The sequence below is a fragment of the Tauraco erythrolophus genome, chromosome 7 (genome assembly GCF_009769465.1).
Source record: "Tauraco erythrolophus isolate bTauEry1 chromosome 7, bTauEry1.pri, whole genome shotgun sequence".
Classification (NCBI taxonomy): domain Eukaryota; kingdom Metazoa; phylum Chordata; class Aves; order Musophagiformes; family Musophagidae; genus Tauraco; species Tauraco erythrolophus.
In genome coordinates, this window is record NC_141471.1 from 41979805 (window position 1) to 41997669 (window position 17865).

Here is a 17865-nt window from a genome sequence, read left to right on the forward strand (position 1 = left end):
AAGGAAGAAATTTTTCACTCAGAGGGTGGTGAGGTACTGGAACGGGTTGCCCAGAAAAGTTGTAGATGCCCCATCCCTGGAAGTGTTCAAGGCCAGGTTGGATGAGGCTTTGGGCAACCTGGTGCAGTGGAGGATTTCTCTGCCCATGGCAGGGGGGTTGGAACTAGATGATCTCTGAAGTCCCTTCCCACCCTAACCATTCTATGATTCTATTCAATATCTTATAATTCTTCACAGTGTTAAAAAGGTTTTGTCTTGATTGTGGAATGAAGCTATTTTCCACTTGCAATCTTTGGATATTGCCACATCTCCCAACTACTAGGAGTTGTTTTATTATTAGATTGTTGTTTTACTGCAAATTTTTATAGACTGTAATCAAAATACTGCTTACATTCTCTTCGATAAAGTAAATACTGAAGTTGAATGCTTCCCTAAGTTTCCACTGATTTTGATGATAGTCTTCAAAAAAGTAGATAAAATAGTTAATTTACAGTGATTAAAAACAAAACAAAACAAAACAAAAAACCAGCAAAACAAGAATCTTTACATTCCTCTGTTATCCTCAAAACAAGGCTTTTTCACAAGGCTTTCTGGAAACATCACTACACCAGTGGTTCCTGTGTAGGTAATATTTAACCATGTACTCCAAAGTTGTCTTCATCTTCACATGAAATCCCTCAACTTTTCAATAAGTTCTTTTAATAATAATATTCTTTCCTGAGAACAATACATTTTGTTGTATTAAAAGTATTTCATTCAATGGATCTCCAGCTCATCTTTCTTACTTGTCCAGAACTCTAGGTTTTGTGCCATTTGCAATTTGTAAAGGCTTTATAATTCCTTGCAGGTAACTGGTGATGTAAGATTAGACTGGAGTTAAAATTGTATTCCAAAAGGATTTCACTGGAATATTTCTACACCATCTTGTACCTCGTGATTGCATTCCAAGGCCTACAATTAGCAGGCTTAAATCCACCTAATATGTTCCATATTCATTCCGTATTATTCCAGTATCTTAGATAACTTTTAACCTCTGCATGTTCTAGAGCTGTGCAACCACAAAAAATCAGCATGCTTATCCTTTATCAGTCAAATATGTAATCTTGTAAAAACAACTTTAGGTAGGAAAGTCTAACTTTCTGTCAATTCATGTTCATTGTCATTATATAATTGATCTCATCTACTTCAGTACTCAAGTCTTCTGTCAGCTGTTGCTTTCTTTTTCCCAAGATTGGTGTCAGGCTGATAGACCTATGAATACTTGATTCATGCTGTTTACCTTTCATGAATACTCACACAATATTAACTTTCTTCTAGTCCTCTGTTTTTTCTAGTGTCTACAATGTACAGAAAAACATAGTACTTTACAGAAAGCTCTTTATCTGCTTCTTTTAAAACTTTCTTATGCAACATTTTCTGATCTGTTGTCTAATTTAGTACTTGTGGTTAAATACACTTTATGTTACCATTAGCATGGAAAGCATTTAAACATCAACATTATCATCAAGTTTACAAAATTAAGCCTTTTTTTTCCTGTCTCAAATCAAATCTATCAGACACAGTTCCTCGGTTTCCATTACTCTTAAAAGTGTCTTTTTATTTCCCTTGATTTTCCCTTACATTTGTTCTTGTATCCATTTGCTTCCTATATTAATATTCTGTAGTTCTTAATTTCTAATTTACATGAATTGTTCTAGCTCCTTTGATACTAATTCCACTATGAACATGCCATAAAACAAGAGTTTCAGTACTGGGAGATTGCTATTTGATGTATCATGGTGGAGTACAGAATGCACAGAGATGCAAAGAGAAATATACAATACTTCTTCAAGATGTTTGAAACACTATATGGATTTTGAGAATAAGAGACTTCACATAAGTATTCTGAAGTCATAGGTGTGGCCTGCCTGAATTACCTACAAGCAAGCCATTTAGTACCTGGAAAACCACATTAAGTCCAAGAAGCACGGTTCAGGTACATGAAGACCATCCACGTTTCCTTTCCTCCTCAAACAGATACTGAAGTCACAGCTATGCTTTGTCTCAAGATAACTTGATGCTTGCTAGTACTGAAGATATCTTACTAAGCTTAAGCTTAGGCTACTTATATGCTTGACAATCGCAGTGCCAGCAAACATTACAAAAACTAGATGCTAGATGAATTTTTGTGTTTTGCCATATATTCAATAATTCAAAACACAATAAATTTCTTATTTGTTTTTTTCCTTTTTTGGAGGTAAAGGAGGAGGACAATGGCAGGAACTGAAAAAGTATTTGGTCATGTCTGATATTTTAGTTTGTATTATCTCTGTTTGAATAGGACTAAACATAAAATGAATAAAAACATAAAATGAATAGTCTAACTCCATTGATACAGTAAGTGGAAGGTATATTTTAGTAAAGGAGTGACACAGAACAGAAGAATTTCACTTATGAGACTTCTCCAGCTGAGGAAAGAAGTCACTGATCTGCTAATACTTTAAATACATTACTGAAAGATGTGGAATATTAAATGGAAGAGAGAATATATATCATATAAATAAATAATTATAAAATTGTTCTAAACATTCTTACAGTAGTTTTGAAAGAACTCAGTTTTGATCTATTTCTGAAAACACCTACTATATCTACATGGGATAGTCTGTTTCTAGAAATAATGATTTCTGCTGTGCTGAGTTCTTGTAACATAAATGGCCAATGAAATGGGCTGAGTAAAGCAGATTCCCTGATGTTTATTAACACAACTGTTCCAGCTCTGGTTGTCTTGAGATCATTCTGAATTGTGCTACAAGGGCATCGTATAGCAATGGCTCCAAACATTTAGCACAGTACATTTACTCATATTCTTAACCGTACTCTCCTCCTTTCTTGGTTTAGGGATGGCAAGAATATGACATGAGCAACAAAAGAAAATGATCTAAGTAAGCTCTAAAGCATCTTTGGAGATGGGGTCGCCTTAGCCTCAGAAACACCCCACACAAAACAAAACCAATCTTCCAAGAGATAACAAACAACTACTTCCTGTTTCTACATTGTCCAGCCAATATGATGTCAGCTTGAAAAAACATGGATCACTTAGATGAAGATGTACCTTACTCTTGTGTTGCCCTCAAAACAGACTCTTCTCATTTAAAAAAAAAATTCAGACTTGCCAAAACTAACCACCTATCTGAGAGCGTTGGATCAAGAAGTCTCTGCTCCATTCCAAATTAGTCCATAAACTGACAAAATAAACAATTACACAATAGTAACAGTATTCTGAATCTGGTGTTTTACAACAAAAACTTGCAAGACGATCTAGGGCTGCAATAGCATAATTTTTTTGAAATCCCAATGGCTAGAACTGCGGAGCCTTCAGACTCATCCTACTAGCTAGTGTCCATGCCATTCCCAACATAACAACAAAACACACCATGAAGAATGACCCATTAATCAGATCCATGCTATGGCGCTTGATTCGGTTTTTAGAACAATACTGATAACAACTGATAATTAGAAGAATACTCCCAAGATTTCTAGTAGATACAACTATGGTCATGCAGCAACCAAGCTGACATTGCCCTGAGATACTATGAAAACCCCTGTTTAATATTTCAATAGAAAATGCTTTTCAGAGCTACGAACAATACCACTGTTCATATTGGACTTTCATGCTGATTCAATAGGCTGATACAGATGTTGTGACTGACAGCAGTTTCTATCTGCAGGATTATTCAAGCATAAAATTGTTGTCAAGGTAATCCCAATCAAAAGCAGCTGGGTCCACAGAAAACACATGGTGTTCATATGATGAAGCTCTCAGCATACGTAGGTGCAAGAAAAGAAGGATTTTATTGCACATTCGTGATTAATTGAGGCACACATAAATTACTGTAATTTTTATATCGCCATTTAGCTACACTCTGAAAGAAAGAAAAAGCCCTAGTTCTACATAGACAACAAAAGAGAAGCTATTGTCTTCCAAATTACCATTGAGCTCTAAGGTAAAATTGGTACAACAGTCTGTGGAATGCTGATAACATTTTGTGCTGCAGTTAGCTACAGATTGTCTGAAGTATAGAAAAGTCAAAGCATAGGTGATTTAAAGTGAAAGATGTTGTAGCACAGTTAAATTTTACTGGTTTGGGCTGAATTTTCCAAGCATGTGATTAAGAGAACTGATAGCTGTGAATCAGTAACCTATAATTTCCAAGCAAATGACAAGAGAATCAGAAAATAAGAACATCTCTTTCAGACTATAGTTTCTTTTAAAGATTTTTCATTAAGATGAAATTAAAAAAGAAAAAGCTGAACTTTCAAAATTAGGTGATAGGGAAGTGGGCCATGAAGTCCTATAGCTGGCTTTGAAATGCATCTGCATTGTGCTCATCACCAATAATTACTCATTTATTATGTCACACTTGCACCTTTAAAATGCTCCACCCAAAATATCTCAAACAAGCTAACATGAAGTAAAAATCCTTACAAACTGAAGCTTCAAGGTCATTGTTCTGTTTTGGTGTGCACTAGAACATTGACTTGTAAAGGAAATCAATTTATAACCAGGATCTTTCAAGCCTAAACCCGGAATTAGCCTGTTAGTGCTGTGCCCTAAGTCATGCTGAAATGATCCGAAGAAATCACTTGCCAAAAACAAAGCTCTCTTTATGATATAATAAAGCATACGGAAACAAAACAACAAGTAAGTTATACAGACTGCACTGAATTGCCTTCTTAGATTAAACATCCTTAATATAATAATTACATATACATGAGTATCCACAGCTATACAAGCAAATTGCTCACTGGGATCATACAGTAAATTGTTTCTGCATCCACCAGCAGATTTTGGAATAATATTAAATATGATTGAATTTTAAATATAGTTGACATTATTATCATTAATAGAAACAGAATTTCTTTTAGTTACAAAAGATTACAAGAAAATCCGCTGTCTATAAAATTGCTAATAAATAGGTAGTGGCACTTTTAATTAAATATATGCTAATGTCATAAATATAGTAGTATGTCTTCCTCAGCTTTCCTTAAGAAAGGAAAAGTTAGGGTGGTTTGCCACTAAGAACAAAGGATTAAACAAATGACTTAAAGAGTAAATGATAAAATAGGGTAGCTACACCAGGCAACACCAGAAATAATCCAATAATTCTTAATATATGGAAACCCTCATAAACCTTAAAGCCATTCTCAAAACCTGAATGTAAGGGAGATAAAATGGAAATAAAAAGAAAGTGGAAATAAAAGGAAAGCAGAGATAAGAGGAAACTGATTTTCATTTTCCAATGGGAGTTCCTTTCCATTAGAGGTTCTGGAGCTGACTCAGGAACTGCACAAACACATCTCTGTACAGAGCTAACGTACACATAGCTTTGACTTTCTAAGTGATAAAAGCAAGCAAGCAAGGTGTGCTAATCCATGATATTGGAGGAAACAACAGTTAATTACCTGTCTTGAACTGAAAAGAGCAAATATTGCAAATATGTAGAAATATATTCATATAAATATATTTAAATAATTTTTCTTCATAGTTTTAAATGAAACTGCTGTAGTACTAGTCAGTTATATGTTCATATAGATTCATATGACCAAGTTTTAATTTGAGCACTACATTTGAAAACATTTCCTACAATTTAGAGCAGGAGTTTTGAATTTTAAAGAAAGCAGCACATACTGACTAACAGTAAAGAGTCCCTTGAGTCTTTACTAGATACCTGAGAGAGACACAATTTTCTAATAGGATGGGTTCACCAGGACAACTATGGTTAAATGTAACATGAGAAAGATGAAGTTAATATTTAATACTAAATCATACATACTCCAGCAGTCTACCTTCATTAGGCAATAATTTTCTTTCCATGCCTAAAAAATGATGAGATGAGAAAAAGGTTTATGTTCTTTTAAAAACAAAGAAACAAAAAATCAGGAAACTCTCTTCTCAACAGTGTGAAATTGAAAAGCTATTCAAAAGCATATCAAAATTTCCACTTGACAGATAGAAATAGGGTAATTTGTTACATGATCGTTCAGAATTAACTAACACAACTCAGATTCTGAACACAGAGCATCAAATTCTTACAGAGCAATTCACGATGCAGTTAAAAAGAATCAAAACCTGTGGGAAAAAAAAATGGACACATTGAAGGAAAGGGCTATTTGGTCATCGAGGTTGGAATCTGTTTCAGTTAACTTTAGGTATCAATATAGCAGTTTATATCTGACCTAGTCACCACAGGCATTTTTTACACTTTTTCTCAGATCTTCACATTTCATCTGATTTATTACAGATATTTACTTTAGAATAAGATGAATTGTGCCCTAGACTTCACTGACATGATTTGGTCTCACACTAAGGAGAAGTCAGTGCAATGAGCATCAATATGTATGTCTATAGTTGGTCAAAGAAATTGTACCTAGGCTCTCAATGAATATTATGCTTAATAACCTTCATTTATTCAATACTACAAGAAGTACAGATGAACAGTCTAAGTAGCGCAGTAGATTTATTTGTGTTGAAACACTCCTTGCATTTGAAGCCGAGTTCTCTATCTCATTAATGGCATAAGACATCCTGCATACTGTGCAACATGTTATCACCATTCCCTACACATCTGCAGACCAACTTCAGCTCCAGTGTAAGCTGATGTTAAGGCAACAGACCTGCATTAGCTTTCACTCCCAGTATCTGTAGACTGTTGAGTCATCCCACAGAAGCACAGCTGAAGGTTGCAAGGGTGACAAAACGCAATACAGAATTGTTAGAAAAGGCCCAATACACAAAGATGACATAGTATATAACCAGGCATGAAGTACTCTTAAAAAGAAAAAAAACAGCACTAAAAATAAAGACTCTGAATTTGTCACGTATTTTAACAGAAAGACATAAAGAAGCAATTTAAAATGCAAGAGAAAGAGCTTTGCACTTCAATCAGGTCCCATCAATGATCTTTTTTCGATTTCAATCGCATTTTATAACAGCAATGCATGTTACATAAATTCAATGTGATGTGCCTGTTGAGAAACTAGTGCAAACATATTAAAACCATGCATTAGCAGAATTTAGAGATTTGGATAAGTTTTAGTCATTTCTACTTTAGTTCTTTTCTTTGAGCTTACTCTTATTTTTTTCTTACAGTTTTTCAGTTCTCATTTTTACAAAAAGACACAAAGGATAATAGAAAAAATGCTGGGTGAATTGCCAGGCTCAAAGGGTTGTGGTCACCAGCACAAAGTTGGAGGCCAGTCACTAGTGGAGTCCTCCAGGAAATGATATTGGTGCCAAGATTGTTTAAAGTCTTCATTAATGACCCAGACAATGGGACTGAGTGTACCCTCAGCAAGTTTGTTGATGACAAAAAACTGGGAGGAGCGCCTGGTACACCAGATGGGTGTGTTGCCATTCAGAGGGACCTGGACAGGCTGGAGAAATGGGACAACAAGAGTCCCTTGAAGTTCAACAAAGGTAAATGGAAAAGTCCCACAACTGGGAAGCAATAACCCTACATATGAATCTGGGCTGAAGGTTGACCATGTGGAAAGCAGCTTTGTGGAGAAGGACCTGGGATCCTGGTGGACACCACTTGAAACATAAGCCAGCAGTGTGTATAAATACTTGATGGAGTGTGGTGGGTTGACCCTGGCTGGACACTAGATGCCCACCAAGCCACTCTATCACTCCGCTCCTCAGCTGGACAGGGGGAGAAAAAATATAATGAAAGGCTCGTGGGTTGAGATAAGGACAGGGAGATCACTCACCAATTACTGTCATGGCCAAAAGAGACTCAACTCACAGAAATTAATTTAATTCATTGCCAATAAAATCAGAGTAGGGTAATGAGAAATAAAACCAAGTCTTAAAACACCTTGCCCTAACTCCTCCTTTCTTCTTGGGCTCAACTTCATTCCCAAATTCTCTACCGTCCCCCTGAGCAGTGCAGGGGGACGAAGAATGGAGATTGGGGTCAGATCGAACATTAACCTGCAGGGGCTGCAGGAGGACAGCCTGCCTCACCATGGTCTTCACCATGGGCTGCAGGGGAATCTCTGCTCCAGCACCTGAAGCCCCTCCTCCCCCTTCTTCTTCACAGACTTTGTTGTCTGCAGAGTTGTTTCTCTCACATAGTCTCACTCTTCTCTCTGGCTGATGCTGCACAGCAGTTTTTTCCTCTTAATTATGTTATCCTAAAGTTGCTACCACCATCGCTGGTTGGCTCGATCTTGGCCAGTGAGAGGTCCGTCCTGGAGCCAACTGGCATTGGCTCTATCGGACACAGGTGAAGCTTCTAGCAGCTTATCACAGAAACCACCCCTGTAGTCCCACTGCTACCAAAACCTTCCTACGCAAACTCAATACATGGGGTTAGGGAGTGAAAAAGACAGAGCTAGAGACTCTTTTCTGTGGTGCCCAGTAACAGGACAAAATGTAACAGGCACAAATTGAAATACAGGAGACTGGACTTAAATTCCAGCAAAAACTTCATTACTCTTCTTTACTCTGAGAGTGGTCAAATACTAAAATGGGTTGTTCAGCAAAAGGTTTTGAAGCTATCCAAAACTCAAGTGCGAAAGATACTGAGCATCCTGCTTTTGCTGACTCTGCTCTGACCTGTAGAGGTGGCCTTGCCAATCTCCAGATGTCTCTTTTGAGGTCTCTTCACAGATCTTCTGTGATTCTGTGGTATTTGTGGCTGTTAAACTCCAACATATCTTCCTGAACCTCTTGATTTCATGCCATCTTCCTTTCTTCCTCCTTCAAAGTTTACCCTGATTTACCACATCATTTCCAATGTCTTTCTCCTACCTGCCTTCCTTTTTTACGCCTAAGACCTTGCCAGAGTGACTGCTCTCTCCCACTCCACCTGCTCTCCATTTCAGAATTATACCAGCTGGACTGAAATTGTTATTTCAGGATGGAGTTTCACCTGCTGACCAGAAATATCCTATCATTTCTTGGATAAAAACAAAAAAGAAAAAAAAAAAAAAAAGACTGGAAGGGAGTAGTGCAACTAAAATTTTCCCACAGAGAAGAATTTTCATAAGTGCCAGTGAAAGAAAAATAAGAGAAGTTAATCTTTCTCCCGTGCTGTTACTCACACATATATTCAGCATCTGAAAGAAACACTTCTCCTTTTACTTCTAATCCATCCTTCAGTGTTTCCATTTCTTGTAATGCCTTTATCACTTGAACATATTTATGCTACTGCTCTTTTAAAACACCTGCCTACTACATTGACAGTGTCTATCTTTCTAAGTTATCTCTCACGTTATGTGTAGACTGCAAGCTCTTTAGGGCAGGTGCCAGTATTTTGTTCTCTGACAGAACAGGGGTCTCTTCGCTGTTAAGACTGTACTAATGATAGATGATCTTGTCAGTGCCTTGGCCCAGATACAAACTTTTTGTCACATTTTTCTCTGTTTTTAAGAGCTGTTCATTGCATTTAAGTACATAGCATTTAAGACATAGTGTATGATATTCAAAAGGAACATTAAAGACTTTGCCATAGTAATGGCTCCCAATGATATGTTTGCCACCCCCCCCCCCCACCTTGGAATGGTCTATTCCTTCTTCTCTACTGATAGCAAATGGTCTAACTCATGCTGAATTCTCTGCTGAATAAATAAATAAATAAAAATAGCCCAAATCTTCAAGACCTGCTTTGTGATAACGTGGTCATGAAGAGTTCTTTTTAACTTCAAATAACTTTGGAAAAGGCCACTATTTAGACATATGCATATTCCCTAACTATAGGGGAAATCATTTTACATGGACAGAATCTTGGATAGTCACTCTAGATTCGAAAAATCCAAGTGTGGGATAATGACTTTACTGGACAAGACATATAGTTAGGATGATAGAACACAGTCTATCTAAATATATTCTGAAAGGTGTTCTTAAAGTATCTATCCTTACAGCTGAAGTGAAGGTGTGAAGTATCTTTATGAGAAAATATACCTTGGCAGAGACAAGGGGCAACTTGTAAAGCTATCAAGGACGTTTAACAACTTTATGTCTGGGAATATGTATGCGTGTATGTTAATATATGGTGAAAATACATTTTTTTTTAATTGTCATGCTTGAATCGAAGAATGAAGAAATACTGAAATCTGGCTTGTATACTACCATAAAGTGGGCTTGCCTTTGCAATGGTCACGCTTTCTGTTTTATCTGTCCTGAGTGGCTACAGATATCACATAATAAACAGTAAATACAGATGAAAGATGGATGTTAAATAACAGAACTGGTAAAAAATTCCCACATGTTGAGAATGACATTGTCCATTATGTGACTGTCAAGATAACTCTTCATGATATTTCATTCTCCCAAAGATTTCTCAAGTTCAAGCCTTCTAATAATTCTAAAAGTTTGCTTTAAAGGGTGAAAAAAAAATAGCAACTTTCACAGAATGAGCAAAATGACCCCATATTTTATGTTTTCTCCTTAACACAGAGTTTAACCACCAGGAATCATTTATGAAAGGTTTTAAGGAGTCCGCTTACATTGTGGGTTGTAGAGTCCCCATTATTTTTTGAAATAACACATGCCGGCACCACGTCTAACAAAATAGTCCCAGAACAAGCAACATAACAGAATTGGTGCTTTAGCTCTTGAATCGGTTTGTATACTGTGAGGTCTTTTCCATAATCTCATAGCATACTTCTGCAGATTTCCTGATGACATTTTGTTTGCTAGAGCTGCTAAGGGTACACAGATCCAGTGAACTGAAGTCCTGCCCAATGTGCTGTGACTGACATGTAATTCACCATTTAACCACTGCTGTACATGATATATTGGAGGTGATACGAACACGACCCTATCCTCAGTGTGTTTGGGATCAACTATTAGTTTTCAGCAGTGAACTTCAAAATACTGTAGAAAAAGCTTTTGTTCTGAATAAGATTAATTAATGAATTATATGCATTAGTACTATTCCTTCAGAACTGCATATTACTATCAGAATACTTGACATTTAGAGCAATCATTTACAAATGTGCAAACTCACACAGTGTGGTATATTCTGATGTTACTCTGGCTTTCAGAAGTAATTTTGCCCTTAAAAGTACTATTAAGTAAACATAAGACAGAAAAACTGGAAAGGAAAGAAAATCTAAAAATCCAATTTATGAAATTTTTAACTTTAACAGAAAACGTCATCCTTTTGGCTACCCATTTTTTTTTTTTTTCTCCCACTATGCATACCTGCTTGATGCTACAAAGGATAATTTACACCAAGAATGCTATTCTACTGCCAGTCACATCAAAGCTCCCCTGTAATAACTGCATTTGGATAGAACTGGCCACCTTTCTTTGAATGCCACCAGTTGAATAGGCCTTTTGCCAGCAGTTGAATATGGCCTCAGGATTTTCTGAAATTGTCAGATTTTGGGATGTTTATCAATTAACATCAATATGTGTCTTTTAGAATGCCGTTAACACCAGTATTTCTAACATAGAATACATATATGTATACATGCACATACACATATTTATACAAACATTCTATGAAATTAATCCAGGAAGTCACAAACAACGTGTAAAGCTGAGAATACTCCTGCATAGGTCACTGCTTTTCTATGCAACTAGATTTCCAATGTTTTCTTACTTATGCCAATATAAAAACTGATTTGCACTACTGACCTTGGATATAAGGCAGTTCATATATCTTGTCAGGGATCTAATTCAAAGCCTGATGGAAAGACTCAGACTGGTTTTAAGGCACCTTGGAAAATCCTTCAAACTTACACAGCATAATATAAAAGTTTTTGAATAATACATTTTAAAGCTTAAAAAGATTTCTTTTTTCTTTAGTTGTTTTTTCCAATCACTAGATCATATTTTGTAAACAACAAATCATTTTTTCCATACAACATCCCTCTTTCTTTTCTGAACATGCCAACAGGTAACAGTAGGAGAAACTTTTAAAGGTATTTGTATGTTTAGAAACATATATATTTTTGTAAATATCTTTTGACATCGTTCCTGCTTTCCCAGGCTTCATTTCTTCCACCATAGAAACAAAAGTACTTGGAATATTTTCTTTTTTTCCTTTTTTTTTTTTTTTTTTTGGTAACAAACATGAAAATAATATGATTGGTTTTTAAATCCATCCCATTATAATTAGGATATAAATCTACATAAAAACATGCTGTCTATAATAAAGGGCTATAACAAAGATCTGGAGAGAGAGACAGACATAGAGCTATCTGTCTAGAACAAACATAGTAAAGATATATCTCAAAAAAAGTACTGCACATGTCTGTAAGGTACTTTTTTGATATACTATAATCGATCAGTGCACATCCATTTACAATGTTAAAATTACTGCATCAGAAGTGGTTCTAAATCAGTAGTTTTCAGCATCAGTAGAAAGGTTTCTGTTGTTTCACAGCTTTGGCTTTTTTTGCCATGGCTGATTTTAGTGTTTGTGGAAGGGGGTTGATTATGACTAAATATGTGAACTGTATCCCGTCATACACAAAAGCAGTCATACCTTGTGAGATACTGAACCACCCTTCACTGAATTTACAAATTTCCTTTGAAATTTTCAGTACAACAGCCACATATTTAAAATGCAAGCTTAATGAAATCTTATTGGCTTTACCAAATACTCACATAGATTTTATTTGTAAAGGAGTACCTTTTACCCACACAGTAATTTAAAGGATATTATTTCAGTCCAATGAATCATTTAAGCAGAATAATTGGCATCAATAGCACTTACCTGATTGTGTGGAATAGAGGTTATACAGCTATTTTCCAGCTCAAAACCATGCGATAGCCATTTTAAGAAAAGAATGCAATGTTTGAAATTTATGAAAATTAGGTTTTTACTAACAATGCTTTTGTAAGAGGCTTCTAGACACACGTACTGCAATTTGCTACATTGTTTGTGATTAAAAGAAATGTGCCATATGTAATTACTTATAGATACTGCATATACACTAGGAGGTTTAGATCAGTTGATATGTAATAGTTTAGCCACTGTAAAAATTAATCAAGTCATGAGTATTGTATTCTGTCCTAAAAGACTGACAAGCCTCTTTTCACTAAAAGAAATTGGTTACATGACTATCATACTCTCACCAGCCTACTGAAAGGACTAAAAGAAATCATTATCACACAGAAAGATGGATCGAGCATGAATCAATGTGGCAAGCACATAACCAAACAGACATGGAATTAAACAAGAAAAAAAAACCACAACAAAAAAGACCGAAACTAAAACCAACAAACAAAACCAACAAAGATTGTCGCTTAACCTGTTTTGTCAGAGCTGGTATTGATGGTATTGGTAGTGATGGAAGTGAAGGTAGTCTTTGCGCTGTCCTTGGTAGTAACAGATTTCTGCTTATTTTTCATGGCTTCCAGTGCTTTGAGCTTCTTGGCATGTTTAGTGCCTTTGTAGTGGGCCGCAGCCTGGCTCTACAAAGGAGAACAAAATGAACCATGCAATCAGGCTCATTTCTAAACTGGCATTCTCTGTATTAGTACAAATACAGACTACCTTTCAATAATGGGTACCATTCACATTATCTAAATAGTTACCAAACAGAAAACTATATTTAGAATGATGCTTGGAAAACAACAGAAAAAATACTTGAGCAACCCCAAATCGATAAATACAGTGTATTACTGTATATCAGTGTATTACTTCAGACCAAAATAAGGTTGTTTTAGTCTTCCATGCTGCCATTAATTTTCCTATCAAGATTTGTTTTCCTTTTGCATAAAAATATTAGAATTCTCAGGCAACGGGGAGGAAGGCACTCTCCTCCCAGTAGCTTTGCTTTTTTTTTCCAGTTTCTATTTCAATTTAAAGATTTTGTCAAAGCTTCCTTCAAAGAACAGTTTACTAATAACAGCAGTATCAGGAACTTCTCAGCAAAGACTGACAGTAAAAAAACAAATTAAAAAACCCCCCAAATCAAAACCAAAGCCCAAACAAAATAAAGCGAAACATAAAACATTCTCTTCAAGCCCATCGCCAAAGATTTAACTGAATGTGAGGCAGACATGCAATTAGCTGACTTTCTCAAAACAAAAAAGATTACTTTTGTCCACCTGCTACAAAAGGGCGTGTTTGAAATTCAAAGCCAGGAGCATCCTTTCGAAAGAGAAAGCTGGCACAAATCCTGTCACAGTCCCAAATATATTTTGGCTAAAAATGTTAAAGCTAAAATTGTTAAGCTAAAATAGATTTGTATGTGCATTGCTATTAAGATTGATGTATTACACTGAAAGTATCTTTATTATTGTAAGAGTTAATACCAAGTTTTCGTATTTAATTTGTGTTGCAAACATATTTTTAGAATAGTAGTTAAGTATAAGATTAAATCTTATACAAAAAACACTGGTATTAATATGAACATTTAGAGTTCATTTCTTCTCTAATGATTTAAACTCTATTATAAATTATTTATTATTTAGTCTTCCAGTTAATAAGTTAAAAACCTGAGAAATTCCTTGTATTTTTATTGCTGAACTTCAAAGTTTATTGAAAGCAACTCTTTTCTTACTTGAAAGATAAATTATTAACACTCAAGAAAAATAGTTAAAATTTAGCTACTACAGAATTGAAAAGCAACTGTGCTGAGTCAGCCCAATGACGCACAAGGGCCAGTATTTTGTTTCTGGCATGAAACAACAGCAGATACTTAGAACATAAAAGAAAGGTAAATGCTTTCTATTGTGGAATCAGAAGAGTAAAAGAGTATGTATGTAAATTAATGGCTACAAATTCAAAGGATCAAAGAGATAAAATGACACAGTCACTCAATTCACTAAACCACTTGTGCAGGTAGAATAATCCTGCATTATCTGGCATCTGTTAGTCATTAGATCTTTATTTAATATTACTTAATGTAGTGAATGTTGGAGAGAGAGGAAGTTCTAGTGAATATCACAGTAAGAGTCTATATTAATTAATTTTTATATTTATGATTTTCAGCTTTCTTGAAAAGTCATGATTCCTTCCAGATGCCTGAGATTTGAGAAGTTCAAGGTGAGTAGGAAAGAAGTGAGAGACCTTGCTCAACCAATACACACATACATGTGCATATACATGCATAGATATATACACATGCATACACTCTTGCTGTAGATTGAGATGCATCATTCAGTTTGGTTGAAAAGCCAGTTTCTCTATACCTAAAATAATGTAAATATTGTATTAGGTACCCTTATTGAAAGAACACTGGACAGTGAAGTTATTAATTAGAAACAATTTGAACAGAAACAGCACAATCATGCACCTTTTACAATTCCCAACACATAACATTGAGACATACTGTAAGCCAAATACAAACAGTCAAGAGATGTTAAATATTGTTAAACTGAAAGACCAGTGTCAAGTTATGATGATGCATTAAAAATGACATTATACAGTACATCCTCATGTCACTACCATGTCAACTACTTTTACGCTTTCAAGTCAAAATTAATTATTAGTCAGCTCCAGATTCTGACTGCCTTTGTTTTACCTAACTAATAGTGTCACTCTTCAAATATCAGAAAGATAGTCAGAACATGGTCCTTAATACTGAATCATGAATGTTGATATTAGTTTGATACATAGCTAAACTTTCTTCACAGAATTGTTGGTAGAGGACCCCAGGTTTATGTCTCCTACATCTGTAGTTCTCTCCCCTCCAAATTCTCACAGCTACAGGTCTACAAACCTCAGCTCAAGCAGAGTGTTGGATACATAAGGAATATACAATGAGGCCCTATGTAGAAATCGGTGACCTTTTCAGTGTTCTGAAATATATGAATGAAACTGCTCCAAAGTAGAAACACATTGCTCAAATTTACAAGTATGATGGCTGCTACACAGAGTTGTCCATTACTCACTTCCCATAGAGCACTGCCAGTTTACCCAGCCTCTACTTAAAGAAGATCTTTATGCCTTTTTTATTTCAAAATTTAAATATTCATCCTCTGTGGGGACATGAAGCCTTCTGAGCTTGTTTCAATATAACTGTAGCTGGCATGTTAATGGTAGTTCTATGCGAGAAAAAACAGATTGTTCCTAAGAATGTAAGCAGCTCCAAATTAGCTTATGCTGAACTTTTACAATTGAACTGGAACCCTAAAAAAAAAAAAAAAAGGTCTGTCATTATCTTCCCTTGCAAGCATAAGATGTAGGAAATGGAAAAATATCCATAAATATCTTTTTCAGCACAGCAACATAAAATATGGTACCACTCACTGAATCATTTCTTGCAGCCATAAGAGAACTAAAATAATCCTCACTGCTTAAATGGCCTTTACTTGTAGCTTATAAAACTCATTACTTAAATGGTATTTATTTGTAGGTTAAATACAAAAATAAGACAGATCATAAAATGCAATTATTCCTAACTTTCATGCAGAATTAAGAAATACTTAGAGAGAGCAGAAGAGTGAAAGACAAGTTAGTCCCACTTTTTGGTGCCTATCATGATGCTTAACTGAGTGGACAGACCATACCCCTTCAGAAAGGTGAGAAGGGGTCTCCTTCTGGAGCACTTCAGAGTTTAACAGTTGCAAAACCACAAAGATAATATATATGTGTTAATATATTACCTTAGCAAGTTGTGCTAGAAGTTGTGTGCAGATAAATTACAAGCAGAGGTTACAGGTGAAACCCTACATCTACAGAAGCCAGTGAGAATCAAGGGAGGATTTACCTTTCCATGTTTTGTAGAGGGGTACTGGCTATCATAATTGCTCATCTTGATGGAAGCCAGTCCCCTTTGAGAAAAAACTGTTGGATCTAAAATCAGATGTTCTCTCAAATGAAAGAAATTCAGGACAATCCTAAAGGAAAAATTCCCTATTGGTACAGAACACTTTGTAATCATAGTCAATCAGCTAACCTAAAAACCCTCTAATATTAAATTCTGGGTGTTTTTAAAATTACAAAGGAACACATTAGAAGAATAACTGAAGAAAGAGCTTACTTTCGTGTGTCATCATAGTTTCCAAGTTTGCTTCTCACATCATAGTTTCCATGTTTGATACATAAAATTAACCCCAGTACTGTGAAGACAAGTTCACTGTCAGCTAACATGTGACCCAGTCAGTGATGAAGCATAAGAAATAGGTCAATTATTGCTGGTGCAACATTACAGTGAAATTTAAGAAACTATATCTTCTTGAAAAAGATGTCTAACAAGAAAGTAAAAGGTAGATTATTATTTCATATCTGAAGTTGAAAACTCAAAGATCCTTAATTAAATTTTGAGGGCTCTGATCCTGCAAATTACATGTAGACAAACTTTGGTCTATGGGAATTACTTCAAGGAAATGGAAGATGTCTAAATAACAAATCGCTTTTCAAGGTTATTTGTAAAGAAGTTCTGCCTATTTGAACAGTACAAGGTAGTTTAAGCATCTCTCTTGCAAAATAAATAATTTCATCTGATTCCATGTATCTATCTTGAACAACTGAGGAGCTTTCTAATCTTTATATTTTTCAACCTTCCTAAATTCTTAGAATACAAAAATGTCTATATAAACATACAGCCGTATACATACTAGAAAAGAATAAAAAACTCTATATGTAGATGTGAGAAGTTAGAAAAAACAGCCACAGTGTCAAAACTCAGCTGTATTTTCTTTGTTAAAGTGCAATATTGTACCACAATTACCATAAGGACAGTGTATTACCAAGCAAATTGCAATGTGTAAAATACTATGAGAAAGATGAAATATTTTAAACAATCCAGACAGTATTCTCTTACAATTACAGTCATCATATCTACATGGAAGTCTTCAAAATAAGTTTGTCTGCATGACTAATGTACTTCAGTGAATCCTATGTCTTCTCACTTATGTTCTTTAGGCATCAGTCCAACAAAAACATTGTGCTTAATTTTGTGCATTGAGACAAA

General features: G+C 35.3%; 1 protein-coding gene across 1 annotated transcript in view; it reads right to left on the reverse strand.

Annotated features, from left to right (window-relative positions):
* Nucleotides 1–17865, reverse strand: part of ZNF385D (zinc finger protein 385D) — a 440538-nt gene that overhangs the window by 53574 nt on the left and 369099 nt on the right. The window contains 1 exon segment of the mRNA XM_086614812.1: nt 13252–13414. Within this exon segment, the coding sequence (XP_086470938.1) occupies nt 13252–13414 (163 nt within the window).